Source organism: Hyla sarda, chromosome 2, assembly GCF_029499605.1.
Source record: "Hyla sarda isolate aHylSar1 chromosome 2, aHylSar1.hap1, whole genome shotgun sequence".
Lineage (NCBI taxonomy): Eukaryota > Metazoa > Chordata > Amphibia > Anura > Hylidae > Hyla > Hyla sarda.
Genome location: NC_079190.1, coordinates 389,725,043 through 389,744,370, shown reverse-complemented (window position 1 = coordinate 389,744,370; position 19,328 = coordinate 389,725,043). Strand labels below are relative to the sequence as shown.

The 19,328-nt window shown below is 45.3% G+C and overlaps 1 protein-coding gene and 1 long non-coding RNA gene across 9 annotated transcripts in view; one reads left to right on the top strand and one right to left on the bottom strand.

Moving 5' to 3' along the window:
- Positions 1-1,836, bottom strand: part of MAP7D2 (MAP7 domain containing 2) — a 156,415-nt gene extending 154,579 nt beyond the window's left edge. For 2 of the 8 annotated variants that reach the window (XM_056558622.1, XM_056558621.1), the window contains exon 1: positions 1,538-1,832. Coding sequence is in view for 7 of the 8 variants with exons in the window: in XM_056558621.1 (XP_056414596.1) it covers positions 1,538-1,598 (61 nt within the window). In the remaining variant the exon portion in view is untranslated. Of the gene's footprint in view, positions 1-1,537 lie in introns of all 8 variants that reach the window. The other 6 variants (XM_056558625.1, XM_056558629.1, XM_056558627.1 and 3 more) reach the window with 5 other exon arrangements.
- Positions 1,837-5,861: 4,025 nt separating this feature from the next.
- On the top strand, positions 5,862-18,097 carry LOC130356725 (uncharacterized). The gene is made up of 3 exons (XR_008888974.1): positions 5,862-5,905; positions 6,722-6,839; positions 17,828-18,097. It is a non-coding gene; the product is annotated as an uncharacterized LOC130356725 (long non-coding RNA).
- The last annotated feature ends 1,231 nt before the right edge of the window (positions 18,098-19,328 follow it).

Here is a 19,328-nt window from a genome sequence, read left to right as displayed (position 1 = left end):
TGCCATCTACATGGTGTATATTATTCATTCGCCCTTATGCCATCTATATGGTGTATATTATTCATTCACCCTTATGCCATCTATATGGTGTATATTATTCATTCACCCTTATGCCATCTATATGGTGTATATTATTCATTCACCCTTATGCCATCTACATGGTGTATATTATTCATTCACTCTTATGCCATCTACATGGTGTATATTATTCATTCACTCTTATGCCATCTATATGGTGTATATTATTCATTCACTCTTATGCCATCTATATGGTGTATATTATTCATTCACCCTTCTGCCATCTATATAGTTTATATTATTCATTCGCCCTTATGCCATCTATATGGTGTATATTATTCATTCACCCTTATGCCATCTATATAGTTTATATTATTCATTCGCCCTTATGCCATCTATATGGTGTATATTATTCATTCGCCCTTCTGCCATCTATATGGTGTGTATATTCATTCGCCCTTCTGCCATCTATATAGTAAACTATTCATTCACTCTTATGCCATCTATACGGTGTATATTATTCATTCACTCTTATGCCATCTATACGGTGTATATTACTCATTCACTCTTATGCCATCTATACGGTGTATATTATTCATTCGCCCTTCTGCCATCTATATGGTGTATATTATTCATTCGCCCTTCTGCCATCTATATGGTGTATATTATTCATTCGCCCTTCTGCCATCTATATGGTGTATATTATTCATTCGCCCTTCTGCCATCTATATGGTGTATATTATTCATTCGCCCTTATCCCATCTATAGGATATATTGCCAATCATTCACTCTTATGCCATCTATATGGTGTATATTATTCATTCACTCTTATGCCATCTATATGGTGTATATTATTCATTCACTCTTATGCCATCTATATGGTGTATATTATTCATTCGCCCTTATGCCATCTATAGGATATATTACCAATCATTCAATCTTATCCCATCTATAGGATATATTACCAATCATTCAATCTTATCCCATCTATAGGATATATTGCCAATCATTCAATCTTATGCCATCTATAGGATACATTGCTAATCATTCAATCTTATGCCATCTATAGGATATATTACCAATCATTCAATCTTATCCCATCTATAGGATATATTACCAATCATTCAATCTTATCCCATCTATAGGATATATTGCCAATCATTCGCCCTTATCCCATCTATAGGATACATTGCTAATCATTCAATCTTATGCCATCTATAGGATATATTACCAATCATTCAATCTTATCCCATCTATAGGATATATTGCCAATCATTCAATCTTATGCCATCTATAGGATATATTACCAATCATTCAATCTTATGCCATCTATAGGATATATATTGCCAATCATTCAATCTTATGCCATCTATAGGATACACCTCAGTCACCTTGCCCTCTTCTACTCCATGGATCCTCAATAGGGTACCTCATGTTGTAGTCAGCATAGAGCGGTCAGCGGGCCCTGTGCCAGGCGAGTGCCCAGGCTGTTTACCAGCCCCCGGTTGCATCACCTCACCTGCAGGCAGTACGCCGCCTCTGGGGCTCTGCGGAGACGTCTTCTCGGAGCCCTCGGCCATCTTCCAGGTCTCCCAGAAGAACACTTGTTATTGTACCGTCCCCTCAGCGGTGAGAATGTCCGTGCTCCACCTGCTACATGTGCTGGAAGCTGCAGACACCGCAGTGATGAGAGGCGCACACGACATATGTGTCACACGGCGCAGGTGGGCGGGAGGAGGCGCAGGGGGCGCGGCGCTCACCGGCTGTCACTAATCCGCTTCACCTTTCAGTAATGCACGGAGGAGGAGGAGGGCTCCCGCCTGCAGCGTCATTCTATGCATATCTCCACATACAAGAAGGTGTGCTCGTCTGGAGCAGCGGATTCCGCCTCCAGCTGCTGCAAAACTACAACTCCCAGCATGCCCGGACAGCCGAAGGCTGTCCGGGCATGCTGGGAGTTGTAGTTTTGCAACAGCTGGAGGCACCCTGGTTGAGGAATACTAAAGGGGCAATTCATCTTGGGAGGTCCATAACATATCCTACCATGTATCCCATTCTACTTGCATTACATTGTTTGGATATGAGAATGTGGGGATGTCGTTATATGCGTCACAACACTGTTTAATATTTATTTCTGTATATGTCCTAAGTCATTATGATAAGGGTTAAAATACATGACGTAAAGGCAAGTAGAGGAAATGTGATACAGAGTACATTGCAGCCAAAAGCTGTCCGGGCATGCTGGGAGTTGTAGTTTTGCAACAGCTGGAGGCCCCCTGATTGGGGAGCAATGAAGGGACAATGCATCCTGAGGTGATGATAATATTTATTTATATAGGTGACCTTGGTTCCAGGGCGCTGTACATATCAGGGTTAACTACATGTCACAAATGCAAGTGCAGTGAATGCGATACAGAGTAAATTGCAGCCAAAGGCAGTCCGGGCATGCTGGGAGTTGTAGTTTTTCAACAGCTGGAGGGCCCTAGTTGGGGAATACTGAAGGGGCAATTCTTCCTGAAGAGTCCATGGCACAATCCCACCATACATCTTTTTGTGCCATTCTACTTGCATTATATTGTCTGGATATGCAAATTTGGGGATGTCGTCATGTGCGTCACAACACTAATTAGTATATGATTATAATTTTTTATTATTATTAATATTTATATATATATATATATATATATATATATATATATATATATATAGCGTACATAGTTTATATGATAAGGGTTAAAATACATGAAACAAACACAAGTACAGGAAATGTGATACAGAGTACATTGCAGCCAAAGACCGACCGGGCATGCTGGGAGTTGTAGTTTTGCAACAGCTGGAGGCCCGCTGGTTGGGGAGCACTGAAGGGACAATACATCCTGAGATGATTATAATAATAATATTTATTTATATAGTGCCCTTGGTTCGAGGGAACTGTACATGTCACAAACACAAGTACGGTGAATGCGATACAGAGTAAACTGCAGCTAAATGCTGTCCGGGCATGCTGGAAGTTGTAGTTTTTCAACTGCTGGAGGCACCCTGGTTGGGAAACACTGCCATACAGGCTTACAATCTACAGATATACTCCATGTATATGGGATTTCTGTGTTATACTGTACATCTGTGTTCTACATGGAGCTGCGCTAGGTGTTGATGTGGTGTTATACTTCTGTACATTACGGAACCATGGGTTGTTCGCAACACGCTGAAAAGCGAGCGTTAGGGCCTAGTCAGACCATGGATTTTACAAGCGGAATGCCGCCAGGGAGTTATGGTATAGCAGCCTGCCATTGTTCTCAATGGGATTCTGCTGCACCATTCACACTACAGAATTTCCACAACAGAAATTCCGGACCCCCTGCCGAAAGAATGAATGTAAACACGTCCAATCAGCTGACGAACTGGCATGTGCATGTTCATTGGCTGATCTCTGGCCCTATTACACAGGGCAATGCTGACCTGTTCTGCAGATAATTACCTGTGTAAAAAAGCCCTAAGGCAGGACAAGTGATTTTAGGGTTAAACTACTGGGGTTGTTGGATGATGGGAGGGTCTTCAGGCAAGAGAGATCCATATGCATGTGAAGCTACTAGACTAAGGGAAGGAACACACTACGTTCTGGACGCCGTTAAAGGGGTACTCTGCTGCTCAGCGTTTAGAACAAACTGTTCTGAATGCTGGAGCCGGGAGCTCGTTACGTCATAGCCCCGCCCCTCAATGCAAGTCTATGGGAGGGGGTGTGACAGCCATCACACCCCCTCCCATAGACTTCCATTGAGGGGGTGGGACATTATGTCACGAGGGGGTGGGACTATGAGGTAACGAGCTCCCGGCGACGACTCCAGCGTTCGAAACAGTTTGTTCCAAACGCTGAGCAGCAGAGTACCCCTTTAGGGTGCATTCCCACACGGCGTATACGCAGCGTATTTCATGCTGCGCAAAATTTACGGCAGCAGCGGGAAATACGCTGCGTATTCCTTGCTCACTATACACACAGGGCTTTCCGGCGGCAGCCCTATGCGTGTAGTGAGTTTTAGAGGCGGGGCCGTGTGCTGGCATGACTGTGACGCGCGACTCCGCCTCCAAAACTCACTGCACACATAGGGCTGCCGCGTGTGTATAGTGAGCAAGGAATATGCAGCGTATTTCCCACTGCTGCCGTAAATTTTGCGCTGCGTATACGCCGTGTGGGAACGCACCCTTAAACGTATACTGTTCTGCTGCTGCCGAACAGAGTCACCCCTAGCACTCCGTTCGGGACATACGCGCTTCTTATGAAGTGCACTCATGACAGGGCCTGTTGCTCTTTTGAAAAGTCCCGAAAGGAGTGATTAGGTGACGCCTTTCGGCCATCGGAATGAATGGGGTCCGCTGCGCCTGTTAACAGTATACTTCAGTATCCTGTTTTCGGCGGGATGCCGACGGATACGATTAACAGGGGCAAAAATGTAGTGTGTTCCTACCCTAAGACTGACTTATTGCTGCCATGGTCCCAGGAAGATGCTGCATTGCCAGATATTGTTGTTAGCTAGGAGATAGTTCCACATGAGACCAGCCCAGACGCTAATATACTTCATACTAGTGTGGGGCGGTAAACCGGTTCATACCGAATACCGGTGTGTTTTTTTTCTGTAGGATATACATTTTTCCCTATACCGCAATACGGGTCGGGTATTGCTGATCTGATCAGAAGCTCTGCAGCGTCCACAACCCACTGGCTTTCAGCGCTTGCAGGGGGAGTTGACAGCTTCCGTTCTCCGAACAGAAGTCTTGTGCCCGCAGCTCACAATTCATTCATTTCCAGCGCCGCGGCTCACAGGAGGAGGAGAGCAGCACCTGCGGGTAACATGATTAGTTCTCCGATGTGGGGACAGCGCTGCGGCTGATGGGGGGGGGGGGAGGAAAAGCAGAGCAGCGCCCGCGGGTCATATATGATTAGTTTCCCAGCGCACTGCGGCTGTTAATTCAATTGAGAGGAGGGGGCGGGGGGGTTAGGGGGAAATGAGTGAAAAAAAATACAGTGGAACCGCCATAAGTTTGAAAAATACCGTGATACACATTTTTGGTCATACCGCCCAACACTACTTCATACATTTTTTTTTTTTATAGAAATCATGGCTTAGGGTGCATTCACACCACGGATTGTCTATATGGGGACTGGATCTGGCTGAGGAATGGGAAAACCGGGTGGTATACTACAGTTTTAGGTCTGGTCACAAAACCAGATACAGGGAAAAATGAGCTCACTATCTGACTCCGGTCGGCTCATTTAAATGAATGAGATGAGGGCCGGGTCAGGCTGGGATACAGGAGCACCCGATTTTTCTATCGCCCAGCTGGATCGGGTCCCCGTATGAAAAAAACGTGGTGTGAACCCAGCCTTATAAGGAGCATGGTCATCTAGAACAATATGTCTGGCTGCAGCATTCTAGCTGTTTCAGCAGAAGCACAGACATGGAGAAAGTCCAGTAAGCGAGGGTGAGACTAGTACTCCTCGGTGCTCTGTCCTGTCCTGTCAGACTGCAGCATGAAAAGAGAGAAGAGGGTTACAGAGCAGCCTGCAGTGATTGGATGAAAAGACCCAGCACATCACAGCAGACTAATGAAGTGAATGCATTGTGAATGATGGGGGGCTCAATACCTGCCTCTGACACACCCATTCCTGAGCAGTGGATGTCAGAATGAGTGAGCAACAGAACATAGGTATTCATGAGCCAAAAATAGAAGCTAGACACATAAAGAAGGCATGCAAAGAATCTGCATGACCTAGTGAGTAACATATTGCATAAGCATTATTTTCTTTCTGTGATGACAGGTACACTAAGTTACTAGGCCCACAGGATGCTCCTTCTGCCCTTCCGTCTACTGTTACTACAGCAGAATATTGGTAAGTGCCTCAGGGCAGTAAGTAAGAAAAGCAGTACTGTTTACAAACATTCAAGTGTGTGGGAAGATCCTGAGTCTGCCTGTTTTGACATTCTGTAGTAAAACCTGCATCATGTGTTTGGCTTGCATTCCTTCCAGCAGCACCTGAAACCGATATCACTGGTGAGTGGTGGAGAGGGTTATACTGTCCTACATCAACCATGAGCCTTCAGGCAGAAATACCATCCCCCTCCACATATCAAAATCCAAGATATAACCACTCATATGGAAATGTACCTATGGAGAACCTAGAGGATTACAGCAGCCACTTCAAGTTTTCAAATAAACTGTGCCTAAAGTTATACAGATGTGTAAATAACTTGTATCTAAACATCTAAATCCTTCCAGTACTTGTGAGCTGCTGTATGCTCCAGAGGAAGTTTTGTAGTTCTTTTCAGTTTTTACCACAGTGCTCTCTGCTGACACCGCTGTCCATATCAGGAACTGTCCAGAGTAGAAGCAAATCCCCACAGCAAACCTCTCCTGTTCTGGACAGTTCCTGACACGGACAGAGGTGTCAGCAGAGAGCACTGTGGTCAAACTGAAAAGAACCACACAACTTCCTCTGCAGCATACAGAAGCTAATAAGTACTGGAAGGCTTAGGATTTTTAAACAGAGGTAATTTACAAATTAGCCTTTAAAGCCTACCTGTCAGATCACCCCCAAAAAAACTTAACTGTTATATGTTGCTCAGTATCTCATCCTGATCATATACATATCATTTGTATGTGTCTATAACCTATATTTCTCTCAGAATTAGCTTTATTTCTGAATTAGACTGTGACGTAAACACAGACAGTGAGGGAGCCGATCACAGCAACTTTAGATCTGCAGAGCTGTCAGTCATGAAGTGGGTCCATGACGTAGGTGATGACGAGTGGACACAGCCAGGCTGGTATGTATCCCAGGAGGCAGCTTTTTTACTGGCTTTTTTAGTATGAAATACTGAAAATTTTTAATGCATTTTCTTTTTAATTTCATTTTATTTCTCAGCCAACCATCATGAAGGCGGTTCCAAGTGCCACAGCCTGGCATGCCTCCTCGCTCACCCTCACCTCCCGGCCTCTTCTTGGCTAACGTATAAGACTCTCTACCTAAAACAAGAAGAGTCTTGGAGGTTATGACGAGGGAGGAGACGTACCAGGCTGTGACACTTTAGCAGCTTGGGACCGCCTCCATGACACTTGACAGAATAAAAAAAAGGCAGTTATATAAGCTACGCATCCACCAATCAACTCCAGGAAAGGTACATTTTGGTTTAACACAGTAACAACTATCCAACAGTGTCTGCAGCTGTTAGCAGAAAATACACTTTAAGGGTAGGGTCACACTTAACGTATCCGCCAGTGACCCGCACAATTTTATGCCTCCAGCGGTTGCCACCCCCATTCCCCCGCCTCGCTCCACCCCTGGCCTGCTCACAGTGGCAAACCGCCGCTATGAGCAGCCACAGGGGGCCTGCGAGTTGGCAAGTGCACTCTGACATCGCGGTGCAGTGTACTCAGAGATTGTGGCTGCTCCACGATGTCTGAGTTGAGGCCATGTGCAGTGTACAGTGACCCCCCCCCCCCCGACCTACGATGGCTTCGACATACGAACATTTCAACATACGATGGCCTCTCAGAGGCCATCGCATATTGAAGGCAGCATCAACATACAATGCTTTTGTATGTCGGGGCCATCGCATAAACGACTATCCGGCAGCGCAGACTGCTTCAGCTGCCACCGGATAGCCGTTTACGGTGCCCCGTGTGGTCCGCTGACGATCACTTACCTGTCCTTGGGGCTCCGGCACGTCCTCTTCGGGATCCCCTGCATCGTCGGCGCTCTCCATCGTCGTCATCACGTCGCTGCGCACACCGTCCGTTCATCCAATAGGAGCGGCATGCGTAGCGACATGATGGCGGCGATGGAGAGGGTGGATGCCGGCGAAGCAGAGGCCTTGCCGGAGCGTCGGGGACACCCCGGGGACGCGGCGACAGCGATGGAAGGCGACATCCAGGGCAGCAGTGACAGTCCAGAGCGGCGGGGACACGTGAGTATAATCTCCAATACCAGTGGTCTTCAACCTGCGGACCTCCAGATGTTGCAAAACAACAACTCCCAGAATGCCCGGACAGACGACGGCTGTCCGGGCATGCTGGGTGTTGTAGTTTTGCAACATCTGGAGGTCCGCAGGTTGTAGACCACTGTCCTATACTTTACATTGCACGGATCCCTCAACATACGATGGTTTCAACAAACGATGGTTCATTTGGAATGAATTACCATCGTATGTTGAGGGACCACTGTACATGTCATTACAAAGTAATGTGCAGTGTACTCAGACATCGCAGCTGCTCCGCGATGTTAGAGTGCACTCGCCGACCCTCTGTGTGGCTGCTCGTAGCAGCAGATTGCCGCTGTGAGCAGGCCAGGGGCGGAGCGAGGTGGGGGAATGGGGGTGGCAACAGCTGGAGGCACAAAATGGGTCAGGTCACCGGCGGATCTGCAGTGTGAAATTACGCTGCGGATCCGTTACGTGTGACTTTACCCTAAGGGTACGTTCACACATACAGGATCCTGCGCAGATTTGATGCGCAGGATTTGTAACTGCCGATTAGAAGCTGTGCTCAGTCATTTAGTTTACATTGAAATCTGCAGCAGAAAATCCTGCACATCAAATCTGCCTACGTGTGAACGTACCCTAAAGAGGTTATCCAGGAATTGGAAAACAAAGCTAATATGCAAAACAAAGCTAACTTGCAAAACTAGCACCACACTTTACCTCCGGTTGCGTGTGGAATTACAATTTAGCTCCATTCACTTCAATGGAATTAAGATGCACTACCACATCCAATCTGAGGACGGGTGTGGTGCTGTTTTTGAAATAAATCAGCTCTGCTTTTCTAATCCTGGATCGCACACTGATAACTCACTGTGGGTTTACTGATGCTAGTTTCACTACCATTTACTTTAAAGGGGTTCTCCCTTGTTTATAATGTTTTTTTGTTATTATGTTTGTGTGTTATGTGTGTATAAGTATGTGTTTTTTTTATGTGTGTTGTGATTATGCATATATGTATTTTCTTACCTTTTGTGAAGATCCGGAAGCTGGCCCCTTTTTCTTCCAGTGCACCTCGGCCTCCGCCATGTTGTGTTTGGTAAGTGGGATGTCGGGGGGTGTGTTCTTGCTTCTGTCCGTCCTATCTTCTTACATCCGAGGCAAATCTTTTCTTCCTGTTTCTTCCGTGGCTCAGCGACGAATCTGCGACCTCTTCCTGCGCATGCTCAGGTAGTTTATTTTTTTACCAATAAAGTTTTTTTGTCTAATTGACAAACTGTCTGCGCATGCACGAGTAGCAAGTGCTACGCTAACAGCGTAGCGTACGTTAGGTCTACGCTAATAGCGTAGCTTCACGCATGCTCAGACAGTTTGTCAATTAGACAAAAAAACTTTATTGGTAAAAAAAAAACTACCTGCGCATGCGCCGGAAGAGGTTGCAGATTCGTCGCTGAGCCACGGAACAAACAGGAAGAAAAGATTCGCCTCGGACGTCAGAAGATAGGAAGGACAGAAGCAAGAACACACCCCCGACATCCCACTTACCGAACACAACATGGTGGAGGCCGAGGTGCACAGCAAGCTGCTGGAAGAAAAAGGGGCCAGCTTCCGGATCTTCAAAAAAGGTAAGAAAATACATATATACATAATCACAACACACATAAAAAACACATACTTATACACAAATAACACACAAACATAATAACAAAAAACAGAATAAACAAGGGAGAACCCCTTTAATGGGTCCCCCTGCAATTTGCAAATCTGCCACTATCGCAGATTTTTCCCCGACATATTGAAGTGAATGGTAACAAAAGTCAGAGTATTTTTGCGGGCAGACATTCCGCAGTTTCCGCTGTGTGAACATTGCCTTTAGGAGCATAAGGGCAACAAAGGCCCCATTAAGCCTAAAGGGTACAGTCTAATGTTGCATTTGCTGCATGGTGGTGAAACTATGCCCACATGTAGTTGCCCAAGGACACTCAATTTATCAAAAATAGTGCCAACATTGGCCATATGCAGCCACTGCAACGCTAAAACATACCTTGAAAGTCTAGGTCAGCATTTCCCAACCAGGGTGCCTCCAGTTGTTGCAAAACTGCAACTCCCAGGATGCCCGGACAGCCTTTGGCTGTCCGGGCATCCTGGGAGTTGCAGTTTTGCAACAACTGAAGGCACCCTGGTTGGGAAACACTGGACTAAGTGTTTTCGCAGTATTCAACATAAAAACTGATCATAATAGAACTGACAAATCAGAATGATCGTTGCGTTGTTGGCATTCTTAAAAACGTTGCCATATGTCTGATACGTCTTCAAAGAGTCTCAGCTCATCAATAAGGCAAGTTCCTTAATTCTGAAGATCATTTTAAGTCGGGTCTCAAATAATTGCTACGCAGAGTCCAGGGAATGTTCAGTACATAACTCGCCTATCCCCAGAACCACTTGCTGCTAGTAAGTCATAAAATACTGTACATGAAGAAACATGAGTAAGAGCCTTAATATGTGTACACAGCTTTTATTATGGGTGAGCAATATATGCTATTTGTGCTTTAAGAAGCTTCTGTGATTCACAATCATTCTTTATACCTGAACCAGCATGATCAAGGACAAAGATCACTTTGCTATCTTCATCCTGCAAGTTGATAAAGGACAAAGGTAACATGCAGTGTGATGAAAGTGAAAACAATCCATACGGAAAATCTTTATATTTTTCACATTGAAGGCAAAATGCGGCAGGAAAAAAAAAATCCTGCGGATAGGGGGATAAGGGTCTGATTGTGGGGAGTCCAATTGATGGGACCCCCTGCAATCTCCTATATGGGGCCCCCGCGCGACGTACCCAACACAGAAGCTGGTCGAAACACGCCCCCCCTCCTTCAACTCTATGGGAGAGGCTTCTCCCATAGCGATGAATAGAGGATATTATTATTTTTTTTTTTTGCTGCATCTCACAGCTGTCACGCCCCCTCCCATAGGCTTGCATTGAGGGGGTGGAGCATGATGTCACACGGGGGCGGAGCCGTGATGTCACAATACTCTGGCCCCGTGTTCGGCAGTCATCAGACTCAGAGCGAGCATGCTCCGGGGGCTGATGGTAACGGGGTGCTGCATCAAAGATCACGGGGGTCCTCAGCGGCGGGACCCCTGCGATCAGGCATCTTATCCCCATCCTTTGAATAGGGGATAAGATGTCTTAGGGCTGGAGTAACCCTTTAAGAGGGGAACTCCAGTAGAAACAAGTAGAAAACTAATTTTTCAAATCAACTGGTGCCTGAAAGTTAAACAGATTTGTAAATTACTTCTATTAAAAAATCTATTTCCTTTCTGTCTGACAACAGTGCTTTCTGCTGACAACTCTGTCCGTGTCAGGAACTGTCCAAATTAGAATCAGAATAGAACCTCTGCTGCTCTGGACAGTTCCCGACACGGACCGAGGTGTCAGCAGAGAGCACTGTTGTCAGGCTGGCTGGAAAGAACTTCACAAATTTCTATGTAGTAGATCTGTAGTATACAGCAGCTGATAAGTAATAGAAGGGTTAAGATTTTTAAATGGAAGTGATTTACAAATCTGTAACTTTCTTGCACCAGTTGATTTGAAAAATGTTTTCCACCGGAGTTCCCCTTTAAATCTAAAAAAGAGAGTTAAAGGGGTTTTCCAGGATTTTTTTTTTATTTGACTGTGTTACAGGGGGTGTAAAGTTAGTGTAGTTCATAATATAGTGTCTGTACCTGTGTGTGACGGTTTTCTCACAATTCTTATGTGATATTCACTCCAATATTTATTTTTAACAGCATACAAAATGACTGTTGTCTCAGATTTTTCCCAGGTTGCAATGTGGCCGAGACCTGACTCACTAGTCAGCTGATGACAGGGAGCCTGTCTGCTTCAATGGGTGGAGGGATCGCTTGGTGGGAGAGAGATCAATCTGCAACTAATGCAACAGCTGTAGGCACCCTGATTGAAAACTAGAGGTCTTTTGAATGGATGCAGCTCATTTATGTTTCAATGGGTGGGGTGGCTGATGTGTGGGAGGGAGGAAAATGGAATTATGTGATTTGTACACAAAAAAGAAAACTCAAACAAGAAATACCAGTTCACAAAAAGCTAGCCACAGTGTTATGGTAATCTCACAACATAGTCATTTAGCCCCAAGACAAGCGCAGATCCTTCCTAACCATGTCCATTACTGCCTGCCAGGTACGTACTAAAAGCACCTTATGGTGGATAACCCCTTTTATTCTAACTTCTTGGATTAGGCCTTATGTATGAAGTCCCATTATGACTGTGTATGGGTAGTTTTAGCACAGTATTGGATACTCAGGAAAACCTGAGTGTACAGAATAGCATTTATTAAAGGGCTATGCCGCAGGAATTTTTATTTATTTATTTTTTAAATCAACTGGTGCCAGAAAGTTAAACATATTTGTAAATTAATTCTATTTAAAATTCTTAATCCTTCCAGTACTTATCAGCTGCTTTATGCTCCACATGAAGTTCTTTTCTTATTTCCTTTGTCTGACCACAGTGCTCTCTGCTGATACCTCTGTCCATATCAGGAACTGTCCAAATCAGCAGCAAATCCCCATAGCAAACTTATCGTGCTCTGGACAGTTCCTGACATGGGCAGAGGTGTCAGCAGAGAGTATTGTGGTCAAAAAGAAAAGAAATTCAAAAAGAAAAGAACTTCCTGTGGATCATACAGCAGCTTTTAAGTACTGGAAGGATTAATATTTTTATATAGAACTCATTTACAAATCTGTTTAACTTTCTGGCATCAGTTGATTTGAAGAAAAAAAAAATTCCATCGGAGTACCCCTTTAAGCAAGCTACAGGAGTGATCTGACAGCCTGCCGTGGGAAGAAGAATTTCTTCCAAATCAAACATTTACATCGGTTTACTTATATGTGATTCAGATGTTTTTAAAATATGTATGTATATATTTTATGCGTCCCATAGATTAACATTAGCTTCGCACAAAACAGATGTAATAAAGATGCAAAATATGCTTGTATGAGAGCAGCCTAATTCTGTCTTCTGGAGCGCTACCACAAACTTTCAGACTACAATGCTGGGATAAGGCTAGGTTCACATGTTTACCAATGCATCAATGCCACAGAATGCACAAAGTGGGGGGCTGATTTATCCTTAATTTCAATAGCTTGAGCACAGTTACCTGGTGACTGTTTGGGTCATTTTCCAAGCACATACATGTTTTGTCTCCACGCTGTTGAGTCTGAGATACAGCTCTTATACAAGCTTTGGTCACAAGGGGATTACGGTCCAGTGGTCTAAATCAATAAGGACCCTGCCTGTGTGTACAGAAATGTTGTTACCCAATTTCTTTTATTATATCCAAAATTAAAAACATATCCAGTATTAAACAGTAACAACCTAGACTGACAACCATAGGGCCTCAGTCTTGAAAAGATTACATCGATTTTTTTTAAATTTAAGATTTATATTAGATTCCCAAGTTTAATGTCCCGGTGTTTACATTGAACTGATACTGTATAACCACAAAAACCCAATCTAACAAGGAGTCATATGGCGGCACAATGACACAGCCTAGAGGTGGCAGCAGCACGAGGAGACCATAATCTGGCAGCATTTGATAGCCTGGAATTGGCGGCAGCAAGAGGAGACAATAGAGCTTCACAATCCCTATGATTAAAAGATGAATTTTCAAATTTAAATTGAAGATTTATGGTAGCTAGTGCTACTATAAAAATTTTTAGGTAATGTCCCAAGCCCAGCAGCATCAGTAAAATATATAGTGGCCGAAAGACACAGCCTGGAGTTTGTGGCAGCATGAGGAGAATATATAGTGGCTGAATGGCACAGCCTGGAGGTGACGGAAGGATGAGAACATATGGTGGCAGAATGAGACAGCCTGGAGGTGGCAGCAGCATCAGGAGTCCTGAATGTGACCCGGTGAGTGGTGTGGTGGGTGTCAATACCAGTACCCGGTGACGAAGGTGGGTGAAAAAAGGTCTGATGCGGAGGAATGCTTGTAACTAAGAAGCAGCGCCTTAAATCTGTTTGGCACTATACATATTTGTGAAGTGTTGGTGTGGCACCATGTTCAATCTACTCTGATGCATCAGACATTGGTGGGTGGAAATCCTGGCTGATCCATGCCAGATTCATCTTCACAAAAGGTCAGTCTCTCCACATTTTTCGTGGACAGGAGAGTTCTCCTTGGGGCGATTATGGGACACTGTGGAGGATGAGGAGGCAGAGTCGCAGGACCAACGGCAAAAGCAGCATGACCTGTCCAAGTTACTGTTGTGGCTGTGCAGGAACCACATTCACTCAGTGGGCCGTAAAGGACACTTATTGTCCCTGACCATAGTTAAAGCTCCACACGTCGGCGCTGCGGTGCACTTTGGCAGAGAGGGGTGGTGAGTGTTAATACCAGTACTCTGTGACGAAGGTGGGTGAAAGGAGAGCTTGGCATCAGATGTGTGACATCAGGCAGGTAGCAGGATCAGAATAGTGGCTGAGGCACGTAGGCAGAAGAAAACAGTCTTTTTTTATCAAAGTGTTGGTGTGCACAAGTATGTATTGAGGATATGTATTACGTAAAACTTAGGATTAAATATATGGACCCCAAATTTTCCCAATTTTCCATATTTCCAACTAAGCCTGGGAAACGGCAGTGTTTTTAGGTGGAAATAGGGAGTGATCCCTGTGTGGGGCCGCCCTTTTTAGGCCGAGTAACACTTGATAATAAGGGAATTAATAGTGCGAGAGTAGGGCCTTACAGGGGAAGTTTTTACCCCCACCTGTTACAATGGACCATACGTTGTTCCCTTCCACCTTTTAGAGATCTTTGCATCGCAATACTTGGTGGTGTAGGTGGCACATGGTGTTTTTTGTACACCTATCCTTTTGTTAGATTTAAAAAAAATGTGGTTCCATATATTTTATCCTAAAAAAAAAAGTTAAGTTTTAGCTAATGCATATCCTCAATACTTAGTTGTGGTCTAATGCAGAGGAATTTCTGTAACTGGGGACCAGCCCCTTAATTATGTTTTGAGGTATCCATGGCAGCACAATGAGAGAGCTTGGCGGTGGTAGCATCAGCATGAGGAGACCATATGGCAGCACAATGAGAGAGCCTGTAGGTGGCAGCATCAGCATGAGACCATATGGCTGCACAATGACAGAGCCTGGAGGTGGCAGCAGCAGCATGAGGGCTATGCCAACTGAGGGTTGAGTCTGAAGAACCCACTGACTGTTGAATAGGGGTGTCTGATGTCACTTGGGATGAAGTGGATGACCGAGTGAGTGATTCAATCAATCATGGCTGCTGGGTTGCTGGTCGAGACACGACTGCTAGCTGACACCGGGAGCTCAGACCTCTCGCTGCAACTCCTGCTGCCACACACCCCTATGCTGTTGCAACCTCTGCCTTCGCCTGAATTTAGGCCTCTGCTGCGACCTCTGCCTGCGCCTGATGAATTTAGGCCTCTGCCAGAATTTAGGCCTCTGCACGTCCTGGCACTCCTCTACCTGACATACTTAGTGCATATATGAGGGGAGTACAATACACTTCACTATGCTTAAAACAGTATTTGTCTAGAACACCAGCCTGTGATTATTTTTGCCTGGCCTTTCACAGTATCTAGGCCAGTGGTTCTTAACCTTGTTGGAGGTACTGAACCCCACCAGTTTCATATGCGCATTCACCGAACCCCTCTTAATTGGAAAAATAAAATATGATTTTTTCAAATTCAAAACATAGGAGGTATATATTTATACATAGGTGCACAAAATGAACAAAACCATTAAAGAACAAAAACATTAAGACACATTAGGCGCAGGCAGTGTTCCCCCACACATTATGTAGGCCAGTGGTCTTCAACCTGCGGACCTCCAGATGTTGCAAAACTACAACTCCCAGCGTGCCCGGACAGCCAACGGCTGTCCGGGCATGCTGGGAGTTGTAGTTTTGCAACATCTGGAGATCCACAGGTTGAAGACCACTGATGTAGGCAGTGTTCCAACACAGACATACAGCCTCCAGCCATATACAGTGTATGGTTGGAGGCTGTATGCCTGTGTACTGCCCACTTCAGTGCTTCGACCACCGCTCCGGCTATAGCAGTAGGTCTCGGGACTGGGGGTCGGAGCACCGAAGATGACGTGCCTCTGGTCACTTACCAAGCTGGCCAGCGCACGTCTTCCTCCTTCTCTATCCTCCGGTCCTTGGCACCTTCGTTTCCATGGGCGGACGCTCGGGACGTCAGTGACGTCCCGGCGTGCGCTATGTCCCTGCGGCCCCGCGTTAATAGTGATGGGGGGGAATTGCCCCGTCGCTACAGGACAGGCAAACGCCGGTTCTGCTCGTGGCCCCGGGCCAGCTCGGGGCCCCAAGCAATTGCTTGGTTTGCCTGTCCTGTTGCGATCTCTCCCACCGAACCCCTGGGGTTCGATCGAACCCAGGTTAACCACTGATCTAGGCCCTTGACAGATTAACAGGTACAAAAAAGTACACTACTTCTATATACGTATGTAGTATGCACTTATGAGGGCAGAAAAATGCACAACAGTACACTTAAACTTATTTGTGCACAACACCAGTAGCACACAGTCGCTGTGTACTAAAGCCTAAATGGACTGCTGGGTATGTATTATATCATCTACAGACTAGTATAACCAGCAGACCATTTGTTGTGGAACAAAGACAGAGTTGCGCTAAAAACTTATTCCTCCCTCCTCTACTAAGGTTTCCCGAGCTGAGCAAGTGTATGAGGCAACACACAGCTCTCTGCCCCTCTCTGTAATACAATTCTGGAGAAAGTGACTGTGAGGGTAATGGCTACAGTAAAAATATAGTTTTCTGTGAAAAACGCACTGCTCTGTGTCCACCAGAACTCTGACGTGACTAAGAGGTGAAACACTGCTGGAAAAAGCTTTTCTGTGTAACACAGCGCTGTCTGTCCTATCTCTCTGCAGTGAAAGGATGAAGTGACTAGCTGGAATATGGCTGTCAATTATATAGGGCTGTGACATCACAGGGGTAACTGGCTGCTGCTAGGCTACATCCTGCATGTGATTCAGGCTCATCCTGCCTACCCTTGTTCCCTCCTTCCCAGGATTCCTTTCCCCATGTCCTCACGTGAATCCGACATTTTAGATGCCCTGGAGCCTGGACCGCACTAAATGGAGTTTAATGAAGATAATCGCTTTAGTTGCAAATATAATTTTTTATGAAATTCGTAACAAATTCGGATTAGTCATATTCGATTCGCTCATCTCTACCATTTTTAACAGAGGAAATTATTCTAAAATGTGCTCTTTGGGAGTATCAGGCTAAGTTTCCACTTGCTATTTTCTGGCAGTCAGAAGTGGATCAATAAGGGAGAAGTATAATTCCTTCCTTTATACGTCCTATTCCTTTTGAATACACTTCTGGCTTTGGCTCAAAAACTGCAGTGGCAGTATTCCAAAAACTGCCAGAAAAAAAAAAGCAAGTGGAAACTTAGCCTAAGACTGAAGATGGAATTCTAATTGGTCTAACCAAACTCCTAAGCTATGTTAGGTCTCAGTAATGAAGCAGCCACCTCCCAGGTTCTCTTTAACAAGCTCTATGCCTTTCTCTCCATGGGATCTTTCAACTGTGTGGCATCTTTAAAAGGCAGAGATTTACATTTGGCTATTTTAGTCACTGGGAAATGAATTATTGGTACAGCATCACAGGTGCTAGAGTCAGAATCACTGAAGGATAACGTCTCTTTAGACATAAAGGAACTTTTCTCAGGTTTAGCCTATTCATCCTTTATAATTTTATGCAGGTTAGCATGAACTGGAAATGTACATCTCCTTTTTCAAGGAGACAAGGATTCTTCAAACACCAAGCAATCGATGATAGGCCAGGGTAAAAACCTCTAAGGCCCTCAGTACTTACGGACCCCGAGACCACTGGAGGTTCTGGAGTCTTTGCTGGTGAGCTCATGATGCAGCCTGGGTGAATCCAACGCTGGAATCAAACTGGAGAAACTTCCATAGGAGAGAGGGGCTCTTTATGGGAAAAGGCTGCTCTCAAATTTAAATTTACAGCGCTGAAGAGGCGTCAGATGCCAGTATCTCGGCGGGAAGGTGTAACAGCAAAAACCTTCGGACCAGAACTGATGTCACTGCAATGGCTGCCACTGCCGGAAGTACTCATGCGTGCGGCCTAACATAACTAGGCCGTGCCGGAGGATTAGGTCACAGCCCCGGACCGGGATGCACCTGACCAGGAGAAAACGTGCATCATCTGGACCTACTTCATACTCCCATGTCCAGACGCTCATTAAGCAGACCGGTGATGGGAGAAGGCTGACAGGAGGAACCTACTGAAGGTTCCCCAAGTCCACTGAGCCCTGCTAAGAAACTCTTTGTTCATTGCAGGAGACCATAGCCCCCTGCACCTCTCAGGTCTCCTTTACTGAAAGGGACAGGCAAAACACTGGTGTGGACAGGAAGGAGTGGAGAATTTAACCTCTGTGTTTTTCCTGTCCTAATCAGGAGGAATTGATTTCAGGGGTGTTGTCGTGGAGATGATGGGGGAAGAGTCAGATTTAGAAAATTTTTAAAGTTATTCCAATACAATAATTTATATATTGTGCAGGCAGGGGTGAAAAAAAATAAAAGTAGTAATCCAGTCTCTCTCCAAATGCTTTAGACAATTCCAATTAGTCCCTTAAATGATCAGCAAATCAGATTGTTCCTGTTCCTCTGCTGGGACCCCTAGTGACCAACCAGGAGAGGAAATGGGACAGTAAGTTATAGTTGCTCTGTACAATCTTCGTATCAATGAGTTGTCTATAAATTGGCTGGGTCCTCTCACCCTGAACAGCAGACCCCCCCCCCCCCCCCCCCCCCCAAATGACTTAACTCAGACTGTTAACTCCCTAAGGACTTGTTCACACAGGCAGATTTTTCAGAGCAAGAGTGTTTCCGGCTGCCAGTTTGAATGGGGACTAGCTCTGCACAGATTTTCCGAGTTATAGTGCGGGTGAACAGGAGACCGATGCAGGGTCTCAGACTGCTATACCTACCTGCAGTCCGGAATCCCGATCCTCCAAGGGTCCCCCTTCTTCCTGCGCTCACTTGCGCACTGAGGCAGTCCAGCTGGCTAGATTTAAATATTCATAAGCGCCAGCGAATCACCAGTCACGTGAGCGCTCAGTAGGCACGGGGACAAGGATTTTGGAGATTTGCACCAACATAGAAACTTCTGCATGTAGTGCAAAACATAACATTTCTTTTCACATGTACTTGTGCAAGATTTTATCAGACTCTAGGACAGTGTTTCACGACCAGGTCACAACAAGCTGCTGCAAAATTAC